Below are 25,886 nucleotides of genomic sequence, written 5' to 3' on the forward strand. Positions count from 1 at the left end.
CGTTATTCAAAATGTGCCACACACTCGTTCCAAGAATCCGCTAGCTAGGGTTTCTGATAGGAAGAGAGTATCCGGTATTTCCCACAAGTAGCCCCAGCTCAACAGAGCTTCTCAGCAAAAGCGCCCTCCGGGGCAGTAAAACGCACCGTCGAACCCGGGAGTCGTCAATTGCCAGACGAAATAAACCACCGATCAGCCTCGTCATCCCGAACCGGAAAAGCTCCGTCCCCATCTGGCCCGGTTCGCATTTGCATCTGACGCAACAACAAAGCGCTCCTGGCGACCTGGCCAGGATTCGATGGAAGGGAGATGTGAACGGACGAGAGGTGTTCGCTGGAAAGTGCCCCGGGTTCGGCTCGGGTCTTGGTCTACGCGGAAAAGCCTCTTGCCAAATTATCGGAAGTGATATTCACTCGCCGCGGCTCCGGCGCTGACGATGGCAACGAGGACGCTGGGACAGCATCCAGCTCCTGTTGATGTGCTCTCGGTTCGATTGTTGATTGTCGCCGACCACCTCCCCTTCACTGTGGCAAATTGCATCCGCGAGAGTCAATGTACCGTATCCGATTGGATGCAACACAGTGTCACACGGTAGCCGGCGGAGCCCGAGAAGGAAATCTTTTTCCCGTCAGGTAAATCTCGCCACTCGCGGTCGATGTGTCGATTCCCGGAACACGCGAACCACCCGGGAGCTTTATATCCGCATGCTCTTATGGGGTACTTTGCCGTTCGTGCACCGAGTTCGTAAGTAGACGATGCGCTGTCAGGATCGTTCCTACCTCGGGACGTGTCCTCTACCCTCCGTAGTGTGTCTCTGATAGATTTTAAACCCCTCACAGCGTTTTAGTTCTCGGCCGAAATCGGTCCGGACAGCGTTCCCCGGCTGACGGAAGGATTGTAGGTCACCATGCCGACTTCAAAGTGCCTCCAACTTTTCCAACGCCGAACGCACGCACGCACGCACGCACCGGTAGTAGGGCACACTTTTCCACTCGTCAAAACCGGTGATCCTTCGGCGAGACGAAAATGTAAAGGGACAGACACCGGATACGAGCACGGGAAAACCACTCGGTATCCCCGGGTTTGCAGAATGACAGGCCTTGGATGGAGCCTAATTCCACTCGGTGTCTACTCGGCGCACAACATCACCATCACCACCACCACCACCTCTAACCAAGGATGAGCACATGGACGAGTAATGGATGGCCATTCTAATGCGATTAGCTGCCCCCGGGCACGGACCGTCTCTTCGGAGTGCTGCGCCTCCTCGCGTTGCTCGAGACCGACCCACAAAAGGACATAAACACACGGAGCCAAAAGCGAACGCCCCCGGAACGCGGAAGGTTGCTTGCCGAGCGCGATAAGGCACACTCATTACTATGCACCTTGCCATAATTCTTCACCCGTGGATCCACCCACCTCCTCCTCTAGCCGAGTGGAATACACTGACGCAACGACTAATTCTAGCTGCGACTCGAGCTCGAGCAAAGGATAACGCACAAAGGTTTACTGCCGACAGTTAGGCGCTGCCTGCCCCGGTGGTCCCGGGTCCGGTGCGAGCATTTTAGGCCGGCCAAAGGTACGTACGAGTGCCGCAGTGGAGCGATAATCAGGACCCGATGGGATCGAATTGATGGTTTTGGCCGATTGAAAGCAGCGGTTGCTGAATTCGAAATGCCGGGCAAGTTTGTGGTGTTAAACGATGTCGGCCGAATGATGTCGGCTAGGCTGAGGTGGTTTCGGAGTGACCGCAACAACCGACCCGAAACCGCCTTAATGCAGGATGACGTTGAGCCACTGGGCGTCTCCATCGGCGCAGGGTTGCGCATTACTGTGGACATATCGGGTAATTTTATATTTTTAAAGAGTAAAAATAAAAAGTGCATAAATAAAAAAATATAATATAAGTTATATTAGCAGTAACATAACAGCCGATTCTTTTTCGTTTTGAATAACCAAAGAGTCTAATAAACAACCTGATGCCCTCCCTCGGCTTTGTGGTGGTTGAAAGCAACGAATATGTAATTGAAGATGGCTTTAAAAATTTACGAGTTCTTCTACAACCCTTCATAAGAACGAAAAAGTATTAAGGGTACGGGAAACAAAGCGTAATCGTGTAATTCCGCTACTCGATCTTTAAAAAAGAATTTTGACTTTCGTACCCTATAATCGCATGCGTAATTTTGTCAGAACGTAAACAAACGTTTATTCTATCGCTTTTTAACAGTATATTTCTCGAAATTCTGTGATTATTTAGCATAGATTTTGTATGTTCAACAATACACAACAAAATAATAGCTGTAGCTTAAAAAACTGCAACTTACAATTACAAAATTGCAAAACATAAACAAAGTACAGTTGACGCTTTGCCCGAATATTGACGATACACGAGAGTCCAGCGACTTCGCTTCGTTTACCGTGCCCTTTACAAAAGTTGGAAAATGTATCTCCAAGAAAGATTTCTAACTGGGACCGTTTAAGAGAACAGCTGTGAACTTAATTCACATAGAAATCAGTTAAACAAGCCACCAAGAAATCGAATTAAACGAACCTAAAGTCACATCGGACACCATATATTTGTACGAGTATTATTTGGAGTGTCACGTTAGTTTAACGACAAACGATCCATCGCTTTTGGCACCAAGTTTACAAAACAGTGTTTGTCGTTGATGACGTTGATAAGTTGTTGATAAGATTAGTACAGTGCTTTTGGTGACATTAAAAACATGTTCTAACTACATTCGAAATCCATTAAAAAATGTTTTAAATATTCTCCACTAGAAAATAATCACACAAAAAATGATTTAAGAACCTCCTAATAAAGATAAGTTTGAGTTAACAGTCAGAAAAGGTAATGGAAGAAATGTTGGGTAATTTAAATCGCCATTAATTAATTCAATGTGATTCAATCTTTTTTTTTACCATTATCAGACCGAATGAACACAAGCTAAAGATGTGATTGGCTCGAGATTCACTATTCGATGTTCGTCCATTATAATGGAGTATCTTCCTTCCGAGAACCACTTTGTTCCATATCACCGTTAGCCGATATCAAAGCAAATGGACAGCACAACAGTGGTGGGTACAACTAATTTTCACCCATCGGCAGCGCACTCACCTTAAGCCACCACCTCCCCTCTTTCAGGGATCGTATGTGTGCGTCGTGAGCTCCCACCCCGTTGCACGAGGGGATGCGGTGTTTGTTGTCACTGTTTCCTTCGTTCGCTTATCAGCAACTTCCCCCCCCCTGTCCGATAGCGACAATCGATGGTGGTGTGCGGGATATGGCTCCACAAGTTAGCGTCCGCAAGCATTAGTCACGGCCAGCAGGGCAAGAGACTACGAGAAGACTTCGAAGCGAACCGTCAGCCGGCCCGGTTTGGCACCGGTGTGTGTTGGTCGTGTACCGGTTCATTTCCTTAAACTGGCCTCACACAGAGAGCTAACAAGCGGTACGGAGGTTAACGAACACCACCGCAAAGCCGACAAGATAACGGAGCACGGGGCCCAGCGCCACCAGCGTAGGGCGGCTGTATCGGTCAAGTCAGTGTTTAGCTGCCATTGATAACGGGCCAATGGGCAAATTTCCGTACATTACCGTAAAGTTTCGGCCCGTGTGTCGTTGCATCGTTGCGTGAAAGTTAGTTGCATTGCACGCACGCCGTCCGTGTGTGGTGGTGGCTCGAAAAGGAACTCGGTTCCGATCGGCCGGAAGAAGCGCTTAGGCACGACGCGATAACACCGTCCTCGGCCGGTCCTGGGCGTGCTTCAATAAATAATGCTGCCGGACTTTCGTGCGTCCAACACGAAGGAAAGCGAGAACTGGCGAGCGGAAGCAGGCGGTTGCGGACTAACGGGGGGGGACTAACTAGTTGTCAGTGATTAACGCACGGTACGGTGTGCTGTGTATTAAGACGACATCGGACAAAATAACCTCCGAAAGATGACCACACGGATATTCAACATCGTGGTGGTGGGGGACGGTGCGGTTGGGAAAACTTGCCTTTTGCACGCGTACACCGACAAGTCGTTTAAAAACTTCTACGAACCAACGATGTGAGTAGACACGGCTGTGACATTCCCCTCGCTATTGTTCATACATGTTTGTCTTTTTACTTTAAAAAAATCCCCCGTCAACCACTTCACGAATCTGCATCACACACGAACTGACTACCCCGTGATGGTTTTGCGTGGGGCAGATATGATAAGGAATCGATTGAAATGATACTCGATGGGCAGAAGTATACCATTCAGCTGCACGATACGGCCGGCCAGGAAGAGTATGACAAAATACGGCAGCAGTTTTACAAAAGGGTAAGATGAAATGTATAATTTCTTGGAATGGCACGATTCTGCAGAACCTCAAACACTCACTCGATAAGATAATTTATTATTTAATTTCATTTATCGCGAACATTTTATGACCGCAGCCAATCGTCACTTATGCTCAATATAAATCAACAAAAAAACAGGCCAACTGGAGGTAGATAAACAAGAGTTGTGTAAATCAGATTCAGATTCATGAGTCTGAATGAGTCTTTACGTTTTAGGGATTCAAAAACGGTTAATGAGAGGTTCATGAATTCCAAAAATGAAATCCCCAATGAAAAGCGATCAGCCAAAAATGAATGAAAGAATCGTGGAGATTCGTGACAGATCCATGGAAGATTCATGAAGATTCATTAAGGTTTCGAAAGATTAATTAAGCTTCGAAGATTCAAATCCGCAAAGATTCATGAATCCATCTGAATGAATCTTAGGGGAAAGATTCATAGGAACAAATCTCGTCACAAGATTCATTAAGAACAACACTAAGATAAACAAAACAAAAAAGGACAGATAATTCTAAACATCGCTACCAACAGTACGTTCTTTTTAAGAATTGAAAATTATTCATCCGGGTTTTTCGTAAGAGTAATGCGAGGCTAAGTTAGTTTATTTACATGTTTCCATAATGCCAATATGACATTGGTCATATTTGTTTCTTGAAAGCATCTGATCAAAATCCGTTTGGATCGCAAAAATAGCCTTTATAAATTGCAACAAATTGCGACCTAAAAGATGCAACAAAGAAGTTGTAAACCAATTATTTACAATGATTTATTTGACGTTAAAATCCTTTTCCATCCTCCATCTAGGCGGACTGCTTTTTGCTCTGCTACAGCGTCGACAACAAAGTATCCCTCGAGAATGCCGTAACGAAATGGATTCCAGAAATCAAGACTGACCCACCGATACCGATCGTTCTTGTCGGTAAGACCCAAAGCCTGGCCGCCGGATGAAGGGGTTTTTCGAAAATGTGCACTTCAAATACCCGGTACTCACCAACGTAAACGTCCGGTTTGTTTTTTTTTTTCCTCTTCGCAAGGCACTAAACTGGACACGCGCCGTGGAAAGAGCGACGAGGTCACGACGGCCGACGGTGAGCGGCTGAAGCGCTCCGTAAACGCTAACTCGTTCGTCGAGTGCTCGGCAAAGGCGAACATTAACGTGGAGCTGGCCGTCGAGGAAGGTGTGCGGGCGTGTCTGATGGGTGTACCCGAGCCGGAACCCGATGACCCTTGGGCGTGCTGCAGCTCCTGTTTGCCGTCCTAGGCCGTCCACAACGAACGCACCACCACCACCACCACCACCACCACGAGCCTAGGAACTATTTCTTTCGAGCGGTGCCACTTTTAACAACTTCATCGACGACGAGGTTGCCCGCTACCGATCAATCTACCAACGTTCCGCCAATAATAACGACACTATCGAAGCACAACAAAAACAGTTTACTCTTTTTTTTAATTGGAAGTTAATTTAATTGAATTTATTTCCTAGCCTACCCATTGGAGCGGTCTCTCCGTGCGGAAGTAGTATGTACATACGGGAAAACTTGAGATGTTTGTTATTTATGGTCTCGCGGTTAGGTACGGCGCTTTTTCCATGCCTGGTGCCCCGCAAGCGATCGGGCGACGTCCGGGAGCAGAACAAAGCAAAAACAAAATAAACCCTCCTTACAAAATCAAATTCAAATGCAAATAGAATCTAACCGGAAAACTCGAGGAGCACCGAGAAAACAGGCGAGTAGAGATTTTCTTCGCAACGGAAACGATAAATACGTCTAAGAAAAGTGAATTAAGGCTAAAAAAACAACTGCCCGTTACAACACTGGTTCGTCACAGCGTAGAAACAGAAGGGGCAATAAGTCAGTTTAGGGTAAGAAAAACAGTACTTAAGTGGGGAAAGAAGAAAACAAAGCAGGATTCAGACTTTGCAAACTAAGTTCATACAGAATAAAGTTTCTCGGCATTCCTCACGGGGGGAGGAGAGGCCGTATTTTATGAAGTGAAAATAAATCATTCGAACATGTTTTTGTCCTGATTGAGAGTTCATGTCACTAAAGCGATTAAGGCAGAAAAACATATTTGCAAAAATGGAAGGGAGGGAAAAACAAGATAAACTACTTCTAAGTGAACTAAGTATAAAGTGACCCATATAAATCGAGACCCTGTCAAAGAATATTCCGGTTTTTTTCAAAACACACTCGTAGAGAGAAAGAGAAAAATAAAAATCCTACTTATCTTAAGATGCATGCAATAGTTCATCTACAAGTTCATATGGTCTAGTTTGAAAAAACGAACAAAAAACCCCCCGGTGGTGGGGGAAAGGTTTTGACCTTTCCATTTACGTTCTGCGTTCAGTTATGAAAATCTCATCGTCTTGCGAAGGCTGCCTACGGTTACAATCTATTACTACATTCAGTTCCTTTAGGGCGCTTCCCTTGACGCCCGTCCATTCTAAACCGTACTTCGTCGAGGTATTTACAGGTAACGTCTATTGACTCGTTTCTGTGGCGAAACGATTGTCGCATCGCCGTAGATGGGTGAACCGAGTGAGCCTCCGCTCGAGTTGAAATCGTGACTTAGATTGCCTAGTTGAAGAGTATAGATAGAAAAAAAAATTGGGAAGATTAATTGATGTGAAGCGTGAATTATGCATACAATAAAGCTTATCTACAGTTTAATTTATATACGCTAAGTTGTACATGTCCGTTGTATTATCACTTCCAACTCAACAAGAAAATCCACATTCGTATGAAATCAGGAGATATTCCTGCAGGCATAAGAATATAGTTTACAAGTAAACTAGTAAAAATTTCCATTACCAACTCAGATTACAAATTACCCACCCTGCAACGGACGTAGTGTTCTAGAGAAATAAATAGTCCGGAGCCACATCAACCGCTTGACGATTATGTTTGCATGATATTTGAACTGCAGCACCCATTAGGTGCTCATTTACACCGATTTTCAAGCGATCTCGTCGTCTCCTTCGAGTGCGGTTGAACAACATGTGAAACAATCCCTTCGCCCACCCGTACTACGCTCCCCGTTTCCCAACCTGGACTAATAAAAAATGCACACGACATAAGCTGTGCCTTGCCAGGCACACACACACACGGGGGGGAAGGCAATGTTTTTCACTACCGTGCCATGTAAAATCCGACACCGCGTGTACAAACGACTCTCGGGGACGCTAGCTCCAGGCCGGTTGTTTGCCAAGCGCGCACGCGGAGTGAGTATGTGTCGGTGCTCTTGTACAGATTTCCATACGCCGTTCGCTGGAAAGGAGGAGCAAGTTGTGCGCGAGATTCCACGCTATACTATACACACGAAAGCGCGTCAAGCGTTCGTTTGATTTTAAGTAACCGACAACAAAAACTACGGTGGAGGCGCCCGGTCGGTTGTACACCGCACGAAAGCCCTCTTTATCGAGTGTGTTTGGTTTGTGAAAATAAATTGAACCGAACAAATATTTCCCACCCACCGGTGCCCGCCCCTTACACCTCTACCCCGGGTGGCGCTCGCAAACACACATTGCGTGCCGGGGAGTGCTTCACACGCTGGAAAGCGTGACACTAACCTTTGTCGGGAGCCCCGGGATTGAACATGTAAGTGTATCCGATAGCCGAGCAAATCTTTCATTGCGTCCCGTTAACCTTTCCTTCGGGCCCGTGTGCCGGGGAAATCGTATCCCTTTAGCCTTTCGCCTGTTCAAACAAAGACACACACACTAGACGACAATCGGTGTGTTGCCCTTGATTTAAACTCTAACGGCGGGAAAAAGAAATCTCCGGCACGTGGCCGGAGAAGAAGAAAAACCAATCGTTGAACTCAAGACAACAAACAAACACTACCTTCACGGATAGCATGGCTGTTTGTTGGCTCGTAGAACTTTAAGTATTCCACGCGAGTACGAAGTTTAAATCTTGTTTACTGCCTTCACAATAGAGCACGTAGTGTGAAGTTAGTAGCCGGAGTATGATATGAAAGAGGGCTAGGGTTTTGACCAGCCTAGAGTACGCAGCGTTCGCACCATGTCCAACAAGAAGCACCACCATTTTATTATGAGAAGGAAAATTATTACACCATTTCCAACGCACTTAACGATAACGGAGGGGGGTGGCAATTGAATGTGGTCCCGAAAGGGCCATGAAAAAAGGGGGCCATAAGTGTGCCCATTTTATTTTCCTTTCCATGGGCCGAAAACAAAACTACATATTCATTGCAGTGGGTAGCAGAGTTTAGATTGCTATTCGTTTTTTTATGTACCATATTAGCTCCCATTGAAGAAAATCGTTGAATTGCTAAAAAAGTTTTTCCATTTACAATGAGTCGCATTGCAATGGCGAGCACACAGTCCCGGGGAATTGGAAGGTTTCAAAGATTCCGGGCACAAGCAAATGCGAAAGAGAAGCAATTGAATTAAACGGCACATCCTGTCGGCCACATACGAAGACGCGCTCCATCCGGAGTATCCCGGATATCGGAAAAAGTCAACTCCATCGGGCAGGGAGACACGCACCATTCCGAAGGGGGAATGGATGGAGGATCCGGCTGGTACACATACGATCGTGACACAAGCCGCTTTCATGCTTCCCGGAAGGTGTAACCGAATGTCATCAAAATCCAATCAATCAAATTTTACCGCAAACTACACGAACGGAATGCGTTTGTTAGCTTTTGGTATGGGGCGCTGTAAATCACGACACGAAACCCGTGCGACACTTTGCCCCCGCCCCATCCCTACCATTCCAACCTACAACAATCGATGACAACGTACCGTCTGTCAGGACACACAGCCCATCGCCAGGCCCAGACCAGCAGTCAGTCCACCCGGCAGCACCATTCGGTAGCATTCCATTTTCCGCTTCGGCACGGGAAAAGTTCTTATTCACGTTCGAATGCCAATCGAGTCGGAGGAGAATCCATCCAGGCGGTTCAGTTCGCAGCGCGACTACTTAATCATTCTCGGCAACCAAACATGCGTTCATGCTGAAGCGCGCACTTGTCAAAAAAAAAAACGACACACATGCACACAGGAACTGCCCCACCCCGACTCCAGCAGCCACACAACAATTTAAGTCGCTTATTTGGTTTTCGGGGCCGGATTGTTGTTACTTTTATTTATTTTTTTGATTTTTGTTATTGCTCTCCTAGTGAGTGACATGTCTCACCCTCCCCTCCTTCGAGTGTTCCTTTCTCCCTCCTTCAAGGTGCCACAAATCCTAGAAACCCGGTACCGAGTAGGGGGGAGGTGGGAAGTGGCGAGAAACTTCCGATTGCGCGACCGCATATCAGCGAAATGTCAACAAACAAAATGAAATATGTAGATTCCGAACTGAAGCGAACGGGGGGAGAAGAAAAAAAGAACTACAGCGAGAATTTCCACACCACGGCGACAAAAACTTCGCCCCCCACTCCTCCCCCCACCCCCTACACGGAAGAGGCACAACAAAAACCAAATTTAAAAGGACGAAAACGTATCCCCCACACAACACTCGTGCGCGATTGGTGCCGCATTTGGACGGAATTTTACGAAGGCCTCGGAAGTGGCTCTGAATGCTAAATATATCTCAAACACAGACACACACACGTAGTGTGTCACGTAAGGAAGGTAAAAGTTATTTCCTTTTCGCGAAAGGAGCACTCTCGGTACGTGAAGTGTACGCGCGTATTGTGAGAAACACCCAAAGCCCTACCACGCCCCGCAGGGGGGAAGTGTACCCACCACACACGGCAAGGCCTCTTCTTTCATGCGGGTGCTACTCAGGGGTATCGGGAGTAAAAAGTTCGACAAAAGTAAGGGCGGACACGCATGGGTAAGCACGCACGCACGGACCGGGCCGAGTACAGGACGCCACACAACGCACACGCATGTTTGAAATTCAAATGTAAACGGAACATAAACGACAAAAATCAGCGCGCCCTAAAAAAGTACCATTGCTGCACTCCATCATCCCCCCCTCTCCCATCGTGTGGTTCCACCCACCCAACGCTATTGGGAACGCTTTGAGGCAACGTCCTTTCTTCCTCCCCAGGAGAGGCTCGGCGTTTTATTTTATTTTCCTCTTAACGTAGGTATACGCTTCAAACGTACGTGTAATAAACAAACAACAAAACGAAGCCCAAAAACGGAGCGAATTCAATTGCCCACTGGCCAATTCCCGGCTCACACAAACCAATTACCGAACCGAAATCAAGATCCTCGACTTACTAATTGCTGCAAGTTCATAACCATTTCAACGACTTTTAGCATTTGATTTTGTCTCTTTCATCATGGTTCTAAACCCGTTTTCCCTCAACTAAACAGGTCGTTTAATCATCGTGGGAAAATGTAATAATTTTACTACCGCTAGAGAGAGGTTTTCACCATCGGCAATAAACTTGTTTCCCATCCGGGAAATGAATACCTTTTTTTTACAGATCGTATCAAAAAGCCACTTCTTGTTGATGGATTTGTTAAACATCCACAGTCATTAGGGTTCCTCTAAGGGTGATCGGACTCAGGAGGCATGAAACCAGGGGTTGATCAAATCTCCCCACTTTCTCTCCCACTCTCTCACACTACTTTAAAGTCACGTGAACCCCCGAAAGGATCAATTACTGGGCACTAACGATTCGGATGGGGTGTATGTGTGTGTGTGTACCCTTGTCTGCTGCGGCGCGAACGTGGGCTGGGAAACATTTTAATTTATATCCACTTTTATTTTACAACCACTGTAATGTACCGGACAGCAAACCATAGGCGAACCGACAAGACAAGGGAGGTGTGAACAGAAAATATTGCATCCATTTTTCACGTCCACTCCGTGCCTTTGTACTGCACTGTTGTTTTATTTTTCCTCTCTTCAACTCCTTTTTTTGTTTGGTTACGCCGGCGCCCTTTGCCCTTTGGGTCACCGGAATCTGTTTTGTGGTAAGCGTTTTTCGGCCGACGTCAGCAGCTCCTAACGCTTATCGCGGTCGCCCTGCCCTGCCCTGCCGCAATAATTCCGATCGTGTACAACCGGTGGCCCGGTGGGAAAGGAAAACACCACCCCGAAAACGAGGAAAAGCTCCATTTCAAATAGGAGTTCCAGCGGAAAAACAGCACAAAAACGACGTTTCCCGTTTTGTCGATCGGACAAACTCAAAAAGACCGCACGATGGATGGAATGAGGGTGCTGAGAAGTTGGGTTGAGGGTGTGGTGAAATTTTTTATGGAAAATTCACCAGGTCCGGGTCCGAGCAGGAAGTGCACCACCACCAGTGCCCCACGCGGGTGGCAACGAAATATGGCTTGGCCCACTTATTTAAATGCTCGTTTTGGACATATTTTCTCGTTTGTTGGCTTTGTTTAACAGGACTTTCTTTTCGGGGGTTTCCCTTTGTTTTTGATCTCTTTTTCCCCCTCTTAAAGATTCATTACCAGCCGGGGTTTTGTTTTTTTTGTATCCACAGGATGTAAAACCGTACCTTCTCCCTTCCACTCCCTACTTCGGTATATTTCATTTACGGTAATAATTTCTATATTCAATTTCCAGCACCCTTGGCGCGGAGGCTTATCATGAATAATTGAATGAAAATGGGAGCCAGCTAGCGCCAAAAAAATAAAACCAACGCTTTAAAACCATAAGTAACCGGGTGGGAATTTTTTTACCTTTGATTCTTTCAGCCGGTGTATTAATAAAGAGTACAGCGATAACTCAGCTGCACCAGGGTGGCCCAACACTGAGGCATGACCAGCAACAACAAAAAAAACTGTCTAGTAGGAAAGTGTGTGCCCGGTAAATTATTTTTTATGCCGTTTTGTGCGAAAAAAAAAACCATCGTACTAAATGTCCAGTTTATCTCAACGATGGACACCCACCACAAGGAGTCTAATAAATCTTTGTCCTCCCTTTCCCTCTACGCCTTTGTCCTTCCAGCGTAAAGTGGGCGCTGTTAAACCGAATAAATCCGAACAATCAGACACACCGGTACCACACTCACAGACATTAAAAAAGGAAACCCTTTCCTTCGTTTTCCGCATTTTGCATTTCGCGCCAAAGAAAAGGCGGAAAAATCCGAAGGTAGCATAAAACAATGTTTCACTTTAAAAAAAAAAAAACTTCTCTCCAGCGTGAATGAAGCGTAAACGGAGGTGGAGCCGGAACACGCGGCACGGTGATAATCTAGCGCCACTTACCTTGCGATCCACCGAAACTGTGCTGGCTGCTGCCGGCGAACGGTGACGATGGCTGCAGATTACTGCCGCGCTCTCCTAATGGACTAGCAAATGGACTGCTGCTTATCCTATTATCATAGGATGATAAATTGTGCTCATTTTTAAACGGTGACGGCACTGCGAAATCCATCCACAGCAGGGAAAGGTGTGCGTGCAGCCGAACACGCGGGGGGTGGTGCAGCAAAGGGGAGAAAAGAGAAAAAGTTTTGTAGAATCCTTCGAGTGGAGTGTAAAAGATGGTATCGTGTAAAAGGAGAGAGGCAGCCGAAAGCCGTGGAAGGAAAATGTGATCCCTCTTTCAACTGGAAGATGCAGATGTGCATGGAGAATATGCCGACTGGGTCAGTTGAAACTTACCACTTCCATTAGCTGAATGCGGCTGTCGCTGCTGCGGGAAGCAAAACACGACCACTAAAAAAAAGGGGGGACGAGAGAGAATAAAATAATAAATTAACACGAAACAGATACAAATTACGTTGAAGGTTAATTTTCTATCCCCGCGCGCGAATAACAAGCTCGGACTGGAAAACGATACTGCGATGATAGTAATTATGATTTTAAGACGGTACATACCCCAAACCGTAGCTGCTAGAACTGTGACGGCCGATATAACCAAACCGAAGTTGCTCACGTAGCTCAGCAGTAGATCGGGCGTACTGTGGAAGGGTTGCGTGCCACATTTCCGTGGAACCATCGGCGAGTGGATAGGTATCTGTGGAGAGAAAAGAGAAAGAATTGAATTTGAATTAAATCAATTAGATCTGTTACCATGGAAAGATTAAAATCCCAAGCACAAATTTAAATCCCAAGTAGGTATTGGAATCCCATATGGAAGTTATCCAGTAATCGAAACCCAATTCGGGATTTAAATCTTTACCAGGAACGGAAATGCAGAATGCATTCTGAATAAGTGCATTATTATACTTTGTGTACGGATCCGAATCGTTCGCAACCATCTCTTTTACTGACTCATTCACTCTTTATGATTCGTTAAAGATTTAAATTAAAACAGAAGGTACATAAACTGTTCATGAGGATTAAATCAATCAATGATAATATTCTACTCACTCATTCATTCCTACTAAGTACCGTATTTTTCCGTACATAACGACCCCCTTTTTTAGTTCGAAAATGTTCAACGTCCGATTAAGGGGGTCGTTATACACGGGTAGTAACTTTTCGATTCGATTATAGAGTGGAGGTTAAAACACGTGTAACATTGTTGCAACTGATGAAAATTAGAAAAAAAAAATCTTTTTTTCGTAAACCTTCAATTATTTTTTTTTTTGTGGTCCGGGTATCCCCGAAATATTCAAAAGTTTGGAGAATTGATCCCCAAATATTTCTTATTTTAAACAAAACCCAGAATGTAATACTTACCCTCACATTCTGCATGGTGAGCGGGGAGGACACAATGACGGCCAATGAGTCGGCCCACTCCTCCCGGTACGTGTCGAGCAGCTCCAGCCGGTACTCGAGCGAACCGGGTTGCTTCTCCTGCAGCCGAATGGCCAGCGCCGCTCCATTGGACGATGTTACCTCCACCTTCTGTAGCACCTTGTCCAAGCCGGCAATCGTGACGGTTTGCTTGCCGATCTGATCGACGGAGATGGCTTCCGGTTCGATGCGTACCGCGGGGACAATTTTCAGCGTCGAAGTATCGACGAGTCCGGACGATGAGGAGGATGAGGTGCTGCCACCGTTGCCTCCATTCAAGCGCACCTCAAGCTCCAGGTTGTACTCGTTCGATTTGATCGCATTCGCAACATCATCGATGGTGGTGAGGAGATCAATGTTGCAGCTATACGCACCGATGGACGCGTCGTACCCAGCGTAGGTCTTGAAGTGCCGCAATAGCTCCGCTGTTCCGACCTGCTTAGCGAGCAACCGACAGGTGAAGAGACCCATAAAGGAGCGCTCGACCTGCTCCTGGCACGTGGATGCATTCAGCGCGATCACATTCGTCAGCTTATCCACCTGCTGGTGGTTTTTGATCACCAAATGTCCCCGGTACGATTGTCCGTTGAAGATGTCGTAGCTCTTGAAAAATTCGATCCGATCGGCCGCCAGTACATCGATGGCGAACGAAATTCCACCGTGCCGCCGTACACCATGACTGATCGTCACCTTTTCCTCCGCACCCGGACCCACGCTACCTCCGGCGACGTCTCTGGCAGCCAGTATCTGCGCCACGCCACTCTTCGGGTCGATCTTTACCAGCTTCTCGTCCGAGCTGCTCCAGCGCACCTCGGAGCTGAGCAGCGGCGAATCGAAGCACACGACGTCCCCGACGGAGAAAACACTCTTGCCCGGGAACACCATACCGCCCGGTTCGCCCACAACCAGCTTGACGAAGTCCTCGCCGAACTTCACGCCGGTTTGATCGCGCAGCGCCACCACCAGCATGTCGGACGTTTCGCGAATCAACTCCAATCCCATGGTATAGTTTCCACCCGTGCTGATCAACACGTTGCCCCGCTTGGAAAGTTTGTGACGAAGCGCGGACACATCCTCCAGGCCGTGAGAGAACTCGTTCCCGAGGGCGTCATGGAGCGACACCTTCAGCGTGAGGGTGAACCCTTGCGGGACACTGTGCTCAACCTGCCGCAACATGACCGTACCCGGTTGCAACGAAACCATGATGTAGTGGACGTTCTTCACCTCCACCGGAACGGTGAGCGATTGATCCTGCGAGGACGCTACCACTTGCACCCGGCCGGTTGACTCACTGCTCCGTACCAACCCTTCCCGGGTGACCTGCACAACTCCGGTTGAAGCGTCACTATCTAGCTGATAGACAGCGTCATCCAGATTGGCCTTGAGCTGGATCGCCGATTTCGGTGGTATAAGAATGGAATCATACCGGATGGCTTTCGGGGACATCAACTCCAGCAGGCGGAACACAGTTATGTCCGATCGTGCGGTCAACGTTCGACCTTCGGCCGTTACCAGCGTAACGTGCAGTGTGGCCTTACCGGGGGCGAGGGCCTTGACGCGCACCGCAATCGCATCCCGCTCCAGGTACTCCACGCCAATGTCCTGAAACACTCCGCGAACGTCCAGCACGTCAGTGTGGTCGGTTGACCAGCGGATCTTTACACCCTCTACCGTGCCGAGAACGAGCGGCGATACACCCGGGACGGCCCACAGGTGGGCTGGCATCGTAGCACCGACCTGGATGCGTCGCAAGGGCGTCTTCAACTCGATTACGTCCAGTGGAATAACGTTGATGTGGATGGTATCCTCGGAGAACACAAATTGCGCACCGGTACTCGGATTGACGCCAACGCACCGACCCGTCACCTTCGAGCGGCCAATCTTCAATCCCGTCGCAACTCCGGATTCGATGTCTGAAACCAAAAACACGCAAAAAATGTTAATACACTGAGAGTTGCTCGTTTTTTTGTGTCTTCTCTCTTCCTTACCAATAACATCCAAGCTCTGTACACTATAGACAATGTTCGTGTCCGGCGTGGGGCCACCCTTTGAGTAGATCTGCAGCGTACTTCCAACGACGATCGTCGCGTTCCGTGGCAAAAGCATCAGTGGTGGAAACACTTGCACCGTCGCCGGAGCACTCGTGACCATCTCCTTGCCACTTCCAGAGCTGATACTAAACTTCGTCTCACCCAGCTCCATACCGGTGGCCGTGTACCGTACCTCTCCGACGCCCAGGTTCGCTTGATTGGCGAGTGCAAGACTCAGCACGGCCGGGTTGAACACTTCCGTGCGCAAGACGTACAGCTCCAGCTGATCGCGCTTGATGTCCAGCAACCGATCATTGCTATCGTAAAGGCGTGCGATCGCCTCGATCGACTTCGTTTTCTCTACCCGATCCGGGGCGAGGATTGTAACACGCCCGACCGTCACCACCGACACGTACAGGAAGCTCGTCTCGGTGCTGAGGCACTGATCGCTGACCTCCAGCTTCACCTCTCCGACCTTCCGTGGGCTGATGAGTAGCTGGCGTGTGGCGCCGTCGAACTTTACTGTCACGATGCCTGCCTCCGATGCTTTGATGTCATAGAAACCGCTACCCTGGGCGACCTTGATGCGCTCGACCGTGTCCGCGGTGAGGAAGATCGTTAGCCGATCGTACGGCAGCAGTGTACGGTTGACGGACACAAAGTTGAGCTCATTTTCGATCACCGGCTTTACCAGTGCCGAACCCGGTTGCTTTTGCACACCGAACGGAGGACTTTCCGGTTTGATCGAGTGCCGTTTCAGCACTTCCGCCCGGTAGTCCGTCACAATCGTCTTCACCTTTAGGCTCGCCTCAAGCTCTCGGGGGAGATTTAGCAGCAAATAATCACGGCCAGGTATTTCCAACCCTTCCAGATGGTCAACCTCCGTCTTTTGTTCGAATGCCAAAGAAAGAGCCGCCTCATTAGCCTCCACCATTGCCGATGATCCGCCGCTCGACGGTTGTTGATCTGGCATCGAGAAAAACTTCCACTCCAGCAGCAACGAGGATATATTTGCCAGCTTCCGATTGTGCACATCCAGCACCTCGATGTCGATCAGCATGTGCTCGCTGGCGTCCGCCGTCTTTACGTGCATCATCGAGTGGCGCCGCTCCAGTGGACAGCCCGTCTTCACCTTGTCGGTGGTGATGAGATTTACGAACCGTGGCTTCACGCAGTGTACCATCGTTAGGAACTCCGTCACGTACGGGACCACGTTCGGCATGTTGAGCGTGTTGTACACCGCTAGCTTTAACTCGAAGTCACCCAACTTCTTACAGAGCACCCGGAAGATGTGTTTGTCCTTCGCAAACCCACTGCCCACCTCGGTTACGTCGAGCGCTTTGCGATCGTACACGAGTTGTCGCTGCAGTTCCGCCTCCGAGTTGTAGATTCGCTCCGGACCATTGAAGTAGAACAGGTTCCGTGAGGCCCCGAGTGGCAGCACCACCACATTCTCGAGCGGATTTTCAATCGCCAGCTTCTCAAACACGTTCAGATTGACCTGATCGGTAAGCAACTTATCGAAGTACCGGTAGCTGATCTTGAGCTGCGTCTGTCCGATCATCGTAGACTTGAGGTACAACACCCTGCAGGCTCCACTTGCCAACGTTTCCTCCGCTTCGCCACTCGAGAGGGGGGGACTTTCCAGCATGAAAATAGGATTGCTAAACTCGAGCTCAAAGTGTAGGTTCTCGCATGACGTGAAAGGCTTCATCGTTCCGTTAAGCTGTGCCCAAAGGCCGATGTGCAGCTTCACGTAATCCTTGAGGGAGGTTTCAAAGTTGTACCGGACGGCTTCCAGCTTGATCGGCGGTAGGAACATCACCTGCGCGGTGACAAACACACGCACGTTTCGTGCCATCGCCACCCGAACCTGGGTCACCTTGGCGAGTTCGTTGTCATCGGTGGCTGTCGTCGAGTCGTAACCCGCTCCTCCCTTGATCTGATCGAGCCGCGCCTCGGCAAGTCCCGTTTGCGATATGGCCACCACGTTTGCATCCTGCGACGACCAGCTGTACGAACCGTCGCCCCCGGTGGCGGTGAATTGAAGTTTCTGCCGACGAAGATTGGGATCGAAGGGAAGGATGACTTCCGGAGGATTGATGGCAAGCCGCTTGAACACAACCAATTCCGCCTTTGCCGAAAGCTGCAAGGAAAAATATACGATTAGCAAACAAAAATCGAGTGGACACGATAAATTGCTTTACCTTTTCGAACTTGCCCGTAACGGGACTGCTACCGGTGGCAATAGTTTCACCGAAAATGCTGCTACCATTGGCCGTCACCTGGAGCGGGTAAAACAGCGCTTCGTCGAACGTCGACTGGATCTTGTACTTTGGACCGAGCGTTATCTGATGATCGTCGTGGGTGAATAAATTCAACGCAATTTCATGGTTCTCGCCCTCCACCGTGATCCAGTTGTAGTGCGGAAGCAAATTTATCGTCAGTTTCCTCGGATCCACCACCGTAAGGGAGGCCTTCGGTAGGGTTGCCTTCGAGTTTGCCTCTTCGCTCGCCGAGTTGGCATCGTGCGGGACGTTACGATCGCGCAACAGCACAAACGTTCTGCCCAGCTTCAAACCCTTCGCCTCATTTCCGGTGATGCTGGCGTACGAACCGTCCTCGATCTCCAGATAGTACTGGCTGTTTAGGGAGATTTCGTGCAGCTTTCCTTGCTTCAGTTGTAGTACCTTAAACTCGATCGTATCACCGGGCAGCATGTACACGTCGCTCGGGTTGAGGATCAGGTTGGCCAGCACCATAATGTTTACGTCTACCGGTTGCACGTGCGCGTATTCGGGATGCAGAAGTCTAGCGGTTACTCTTGCCGAGCCGGTGTTGATGCCCTCGAGCAGCACCATATAGCCTTGGACGCCGGCCAATTCGAGTTTTTCGATCGCCCGCGGTACGACGTGAAATTTACTTTCCGAAAAGGAGAGAAACCGTAACACCTGACTCCAGCTGCTATCACCACCCGGTGTCCCACTGCCCGACCGATGGGAGGCGATTTGCCACTGGAACTCAATTCCTTCGAGCGTGGTGAATGCATTACCCTGCGAATCCTGAGCCCACAGCTCGAACGTTTCCGGTGCTTCCTCGAGGTAGAGTTCACGGGTCGTCGTCAGTACGCCCAGCTGGTCGATAAGATCTAGGATTACGTCGCAACGGAGTACCTCGCCGGTAACTAGATCTTCCGCCAGTACGATGGCGGTATTTCTCCGTTTTTCCTTGTTGATAACCGTGACCACAACGCGATAAGAACAGTCTTCGTCGGTATCGTCGTAGGAGGGTGTTATTTGGATCAAGTCCAACCGTGACGAAGTCCTAAAAATAGAACCAAGCGATATCATAAGCCGATGACCACACCGTAGACTCGTTCGAAATGCTAATTTCAATATCGGTGACATCATACAAAAGACGCCCGAACATTCAAGGATAACCTGATTGATGGAGTGCTTTGTTTACGCGTATGATGTCACTATTGCGGTGCCGGCTTTCGTCATTTCAGAGGTTAGGTACTCGTAATACCCGAACAGCCGGTCAAACTTACCACTTGAAGCACCCTTTTTCGACCACCTCGAGCGTGAAGTTCACGGAAATGTGATCGAATATGGGCAATAAAACACGCGGATAGTTCAACTTGGTGGCGGCACTCGAGCGCGTGGTTGCAAGCAGAACCACCGCCACGGTTAGCGTTACCCACATCCAAGAGGGCCGCATTTTGCGCGCACTCTTTCCGCTACTACGCGTCGTTTTCAATTATTTCACTTTTGTAGCTCGTTTTTGCTGATCCGTCGTTTCCGGTATGAATCCTTCTGCACAAGAACTGCTGCAGCGTGACTCTGCGGTTGGTAAAAAAAGAAGCTTCTTCTTGATATTCACATCCGCTTTTTTGGCGTGCTACTGTCGCAAGATCCAAACTTCAACTGACCGTTGTTTGTTTACCCGCTTCAAGAGTTGTAGCTACGAGGTAGGCCTACCATTAAGTTTGACTTTTCACAGCAAAAATAAAATTAGAATTTCATCAGTTTGTGGTAGTTTGTTGTGCTTTGATAAGCGTATTTTACGTGTTAAATAGCCTGATTTACTTTGAAACACAGTCAAGATAAAAAATCTGTAACTTACTTCATATTTTTCACATATACAATATAACCTACCTAACCTCACTATTCATCGCCTTGGGAAGTTCCCGCGCTCTGGATTGCGTTAATTTATTGGCTCCTGTGTTAAAAACAGTCAATTTAATTTGATTTAATGTACGTACTTTAATACAATTGATACAATTGCAGCTTATTTCCCTTGTAAAAACTTCGTATGAACTAGAATTCACATGTTATTCATGCATTTCCAAAGAGCACCGTTTCAAACGAAACTCAATCGGGATTGAAGCAACAGATGAGTTGTAGAACTGCACCAAGTGCTATAAACGTTTAAATTTATTGTCAAAGGTTGTAAACATTGAAAAGGGATCTCGCATGCAAAAGCTTTGCGTTTTTCACTGAAAAAGAATGTTAAATTATTAATACTCGCAATTATCGGAAAAGTTCCGTCTTCATTTACCAAATTCGGAGTTTGATAGTGTTTTCGTGTTAGGAGTTGGTATGGTGGAGGCTTATTTAACTGCATTCAATTTGCTAAACAAACTATAACCACGCAGAGATAGTGCAAAAAAGCGGTAGAACGGATGTTTAAGGTTCTGATGAAAAGTTTTCGATTTTCCAGTGATTCGCTATGAAGAAAAGATCTCCTCAGATTAAATTATTCAAAATAACCAACCTTTACGATGTCACTGCGAACCAGCTGTGCCACTACGTACAAGCGTTGCACAAGCACATCCGGAAACAAAATGCCCGCATTGAAAGACTCAAGAAGAAGGTGAAATCATTGGTAAGTCCATGCTACAACATGTTGGATGTGGTCAACATGATCCTATTTTGTTTTCCTATTTCATGCGTATTAGCGGTCAATCAGGAAACAATCGTACCGTAGCAATGGCGTTGAAACAGAACAAACATCGCACCAGGTGCAGGAAGAAACTCCCTCTATCGAGCCTCTGGACATAAAAGCATTTGTAGATGATATTAAGAAAACCGCCCAGGATGTCGACATCAAGAATCGATACATTTTCGAGCCTACCTCTGGACTGTACTATGATCCCGAAACGGGATACTACTATAATTCTGTAAGAGTTGACTTTATTCTTCTGTTGATCATATGAATTACGATGATGTCTTCTTTGCTTGCAGATTTACGGTCTACATTATGACGGGCATAGGGGCTGTTATCTGAAGTACAACGAAGACACCAAAGAGTACGACTTTTACTCGCAGGTCGTCCCCGAAACTATGCTTGAAACGGAGCCCAAAGCCAAACAAAAGGTATTTCGTGCAGCCCCCGAGCGTCCTTCTGTCGGCAAGCATATTATGACTATGTTGTACCATTCTTGCAGGTTCCTAACTCTTCACCTTCCCCTTCACTAGACGACAGTCTAATTGCTCGATTCTCCTCGCTGGAGATCGATCGCATGCGTCACAACGCATTAGGTAGGTGGCCAGTGCGGCTTTGTTAACAGCGGCCCCCCTTTTTCTTTCTTTTCTTTGTCTTCCTTACTCGCTCCGGGTTGACTGTACCGTGAATGCTTACCAGAAGCAGAAACGTACCGAGCCAAAAGATGCTAAAAAGTCGCCCGATAGTGAGGACAGTGAACGTGCCGTCCGGCGCCACCGGAAGCGTAGCCGTAAGCATAAGAAACGGCATCGAAAAACGCGTCACCGGTCGCGGTCGTCGAGTGAAAGCGATAGCAGCTCGTCGTCGTCTAGGCGGTCCCGGAAGAGACGTAAATTGAAACGCCGGCGTCGTAGGGCTAGCTCCGTTGAGGTAAAGGAAGAGGGTGAGCTAGAAAGCAGCGATGGGAGCGATTCCGAGTCGATTGTTGTGGTCAAATCTAGCGGAGCTGAAAGTGAGGACTCGGCGGAACATTTCAACACAAACTATAAAGGTATCGAGCAACACAAGGGGCCGTTTCGTTTGAATCCATTTTTATGGTTCATTATTTAAAAACAACACAAATTTCAATTTCAATTTCCGTTTATCCTTTCCAGATGTAGCAAAACGTTATCCTCCATCCCTGCGCATAATAGTGAAGGAAACCAACGTGAAAGACCTAAAGATCGGTTCGCTTTTCATCGTAACTTGCAAAGGTGGTTCGCTCGGTCGAGAAGGCAACCACGACGTCATCATTCCTGACATCAACGTGTCCAAGAAACACCTCCAGTTCGAGTATAACGCGAAAAAAGGCACGTACCAGTTCGTCGACCTTGGGTCGCGTAATGGCACCCTCTACAATGGGATGAGGGTGAAAATAGAGGACAAGCTGGCCCAAAGTGAACCCCAGACGCTGGTCCACGGAAGTGTGCTGCAGCTCAATCAAACGAAGCTGCTCTGCCATGTGCACGAGGGAAATTCAACCTGTGGAAAGTGCGAACCGGGACTGCTCGTAACTGCCGAGGTGCCTGAACCGGTCGAGAACGTGTCGAAGATCACAAAACCCGTCTCGCACAAGGAGGGACTAAAGCTGATCCAGAAACGCTTCGGTTTGGAGAATGAAAGTAAGCGTAAACACCACGCGATCCATGCAATGGATCCTTATGCTATATTTCTTGTTATTTCCACAGAATATGTCGGTTCCGGTGAAGCGGGAAATAATGCGCCCGACTATCAGGATCGCGCCGCGTACCGGCGTAAGGTTAAGGGCAGCTCGAACGAACATGAGAAAACACAGGTAGCGTCCTTGGACCAATCGATCAGCAGCAACAATAAAGGCTTCCAGATGCTATCGAAGCTCGGCTGGAACGAAGGCAAATCTTTGGGCAAAAATGACGATGGCCTAACGGAACCGATACCGCTCAAGTCGAACGTGGGCACGTCCGGGTTGGGCAGTTTGCAGCAGGTAGCCATCGGATCGGCCAACGCCAATCCGGTGGACCCGAGGCGACACACCATCTGGCGCAAGACTCAGGAACGCTTCAAACAGTCGACGGTTTTCAAAGCCGAAAGCAGTGACGAGTCGGAGTAAGCTTGTACTATTGTAAGAATATACTTTCATTTGAAGTTTTGAAGAATATCTATGGGTGTTTTTTTACTAATCAATTGTAAAGAATCATAGTTACAGAATTACCTTCCAATCCATATATTTTTGTGGTAAAAAATATTTTCAATATTGTTCGTTTTTTCCTCATTGGAATAAATATTTAAATGTTAGTTAACATGTTTTATGTTAATTCTTTCTTTTTAAAATAATGCAATAGTTTAAAAAGCATAATCTTATAAATAATTGTTTTGATTGACCAACGTAAGTATTATTGTATAACAAAATATCTCGTTTGTTTGTTGCTTGATTTCGGTTCTTTTTATGATGAACTTTTAAAAAAAACTAAAATATACTAAATACTTTAAACAGACCTTTAACAGGTTTAGAGCCATGGCACCCAGACACGACCTTAAAGTTCCCCCCTTCAGCAAGGCTTGGGGGATCGATTATAATCACAATTGCATGAACCAGTTTGCCCATGAAATAATCCTCATTATCAACGGGCGGATCTTCTTCGGTTGCCGCGAAATTTGATTACAAGGTCCTGTTATCGTATTTGCGCCCTCGCGATATTCAACACAGCGAGTTTCGTGTTTTTCCCATGTTGTTTACCATCCATCCGGCAGTGATTTTCCCATTTTCTCCTATTTAGCGGAATGAATGAGCCAAACGGGAGAATAAAATGTTCAACAGCGCTAAAAAGGATAATAGAATTACCGCGTAACGATATCCTAGCCACGCGACACGGACCCAGACAGCCGCCGGTCCAGACGACTCGTCAGGATCGTGGGAAAATTGTCCGCTCCCAACACCCCACCCTTCCCGTCTTACAAACAGCCACCCAACTCTTGGGAGTGAAAGTACACCTTCGCAGAAAACCGATGACGACGAACCGTGCTCTTTGGGAAGTCATCCCAACTTCTGGGATGTAAACGATGGACGATAGGAGAAGGATGGGGGGGGGGGGAGGAAAAGTTTATTAAATAACTACACAACATGCCAAAAATATGACGAAAATTGAACTTGAACTCCAAGCCGAAAGACGACCCTGAGAGATGACGACGACCACACGACAACGGCGACGACGACGACGGATCGTCGACTGTCGACAGTCTCGAGTTTTCTTTTTCTTCTTTTACGGTTTTTTTTTTCAAGAAAACTTGCTTAGTCAAACTCTTGACATCGTTTGGGGAACGCTGCGATGCTGGGCGAGTTTCATTTTTCTGGCCACTTTCCTTGCCGTCGGTGGTTTTAACTTTTGTTTTACTTTTTACTCCATGTCATTTTCCACGCTCGTTCGAGAGGCTGCCTCCCAAACCACCTCCCCTCCCCATCCCTTTCTCTTTCCCTACGCCATGTGTGTCGCTGCGGTTTGTGGGAGAATTGGGCAGGAATGTTTTGTCTGCCGCGGTTCGTCCTTTGCCGCCCCAAAAAACCAGCCCGAAACGAAAAGGGAAGGTACGGGATGGGAAGAGGTTCAGATGGGTTATTTTTGGGTTCATGTCAAGAGAGAGAGCGAGGGGTCGAGGATGATTTTGAGCAGCGCGAAGGTGAAGCACATCGGCCAGGATCGGTGTTTCCGAAATGCAAATTAATCGTTTCGTCTTGAGCAATAAATATGATTTTTGCAAAAGTTTATTACTCATTTTCAACCATGATCCGACCGTCAAATGAGGTGCATTTGAACTTGAAAAATTATCAAAACCTCTTATGGATTATTTTTATATCAAGTAGTCAGTTAAATATGTCTCGTCCTGTTGTCAGAAAGTAATGAAATCGTATTTTCAATATGTTTATACACTACTTGTATAGAAGCTCTAGCGGTTGTTATACCTATACATATTGTATAATATCGATGGTTTATTTAGAATAACGGATTTAATTTTGAATTATATTCTGTTTAATTAAATTCAATTTTAGCTTATTTTCAAAGAAATGATATTTATTTATTGGCTATAATTCGTATGATACAGCATTGTATGGATTTCTTTATAACTATGTTTCTCTCACAACTAAAATATCAGATAAATATAAAAAAATGCAAAGCTTAATATTTTTATCAATCAAAATACAATAAAGATGAAAATCTGCAAAATTCTTTCTTGGATTAAATGGATATAGTTGTCTTTAAAACTGTACATTCGTGAACTGAGACATCGTGGCTATGTTTACAGCATAAGATGAAAAACTAGTCATTTTTTTCCCTCCGACACGTTGATAAAAAAAATATTCAAAATGTGACTTCACAAAAACCTGTAACCCGTTTCGCCAATATAAGACGTATGTGCGGGAGGGAACTAAGGCGGAGAGCCGCAGAGAACAAGGATAAATACGCATCTGCACCTTGCATCCGTCCCAGATATCGGCCTTGCGTTTTGCTCCTTTTCTTTTGCAGCGTGTTACGTTTTCATCTCCCCAAAACCGTGGCCCCACAATATTTGCTTCCATTTTCATTTTCATTTGTCCAAATATACACCCCGTCAGCTAATGCTCATCGTTCGTCCAGCGGCCACACTTTATTTGCTCCTTCAAAACACGATTTTCACTTGCTGCCCTCCAGCTGCCTTTTACTGGGCCCAACACGGGGGACTTCGAGGTTCATTAGTGCTTGCGGTTTTCGCTTTTTCCTTTCGTATGTTTTCCCCCACAGGCCAGATCCTCAGACATTTCGACGGATCTGCACAGCGCGACGCATCATTCCGCTTCATCCTTGCGGATGCAAGACTTCCCTTCGATTCGTTCCTATAGCTGCTCTGTTGTTGTCTTTTCTTCGTGCTGGCACGGAGAACATCCTTTGG

General features: G+C 47.2%; 3 protein-coding genes across 3 annotated transcripts; 2 read left to right on the plus strand and 1 right to left on the minus strand.

Moving 5' to 3' along the window:
• The first annotated feature begins 3,943 nt into the window (after window positions 1–3,943).
• On the plus strand, window positions 3,944–5,595 carry LOC131294446 (ras-like GTP-binding protein RhoL). Its single transcript, XM_058322493.1, has 4 exons — window positions 3,944–4,056; window positions 4,200–4,314; window positions 5,139–5,253; window positions 5,369–5,595. Exons 1-4 carry the CDS (start codon window positions 3,944–3,946, stop codon window positions 5,593–5,595), a joined length of 570 nt encoding a protein of 189 aa, XP_058178476.1.
• Window positions 5,596–6,648: 1,053 nt separating this feature from the next.
• Window positions 6,649–19,796, minus strand: LOC131294049 (nuclear pore membrane glycoprotein 210). The gene is made up of 8 exons (XM_058322099.1): window positions 19,549–19,796; window positions 18,206–19,322; window positions 15,957–18,144; window positions 13,912–15,881; window positions 13,105–13,243; window positions 12,889–12,942; window positions 12,493–12,648; window positions 6,649–6,913 (listed from the first exon to the last, which is right to left on the minus strand). The coding sequence occupies exons 1-8, from the start codon at window positions 19,716–19,718 to the stop codon at window positions 6,804–6,806; spliced, it is 5,904 nt and encodes a 1,967-aa protein (XP_058178082.1). The 5' UTR covers window positions 19,719–19,796; the 3' UTR covers window positions 6,649–6,803.
• Window positions 19,797–20,661: 865 nt separating this feature from the next.
• LOC131289071 (angiogenic factor with G patch and FHA domains 1-like) lies at window positions 20,662–23,073 on the plus strand. The gene is made up of 6 exons (XM_058318273.1): window positions 20,662–20,885; window positions 20,959–21,180; window positions 21,245–21,376; window positions 21,645–21,996; window positions 22,100–22,606; window positions 22,673–23,073. The coding sequence occupies exons 1-6, from the start codon at window positions 20,730–20,732 to the stop codon at window positions 23,071–23,073; spliced, it is 1,770 nt and encodes a 589-aa protein (XP_058174256.1). The 5' UTR covers window positions 20,662–20,729.
• Window positions 23,074–25,886: the final 2,813 nt, after the last annotated feature.

The sequence above is a fragment of the Anopheles ziemanni genome, chromosome 2, assembly GCF_943734765.1.
Source record: "Anopheles ziemanni chromosome 2, idAnoZiCoDA_A2_x.2, whole genome shotgun sequence".
Classification (NCBI taxonomy): Eukaryota; Metazoa; Arthropoda; class Insecta; order Diptera; family Culicidae; genus Anopheles; species Anopheles ziemanni.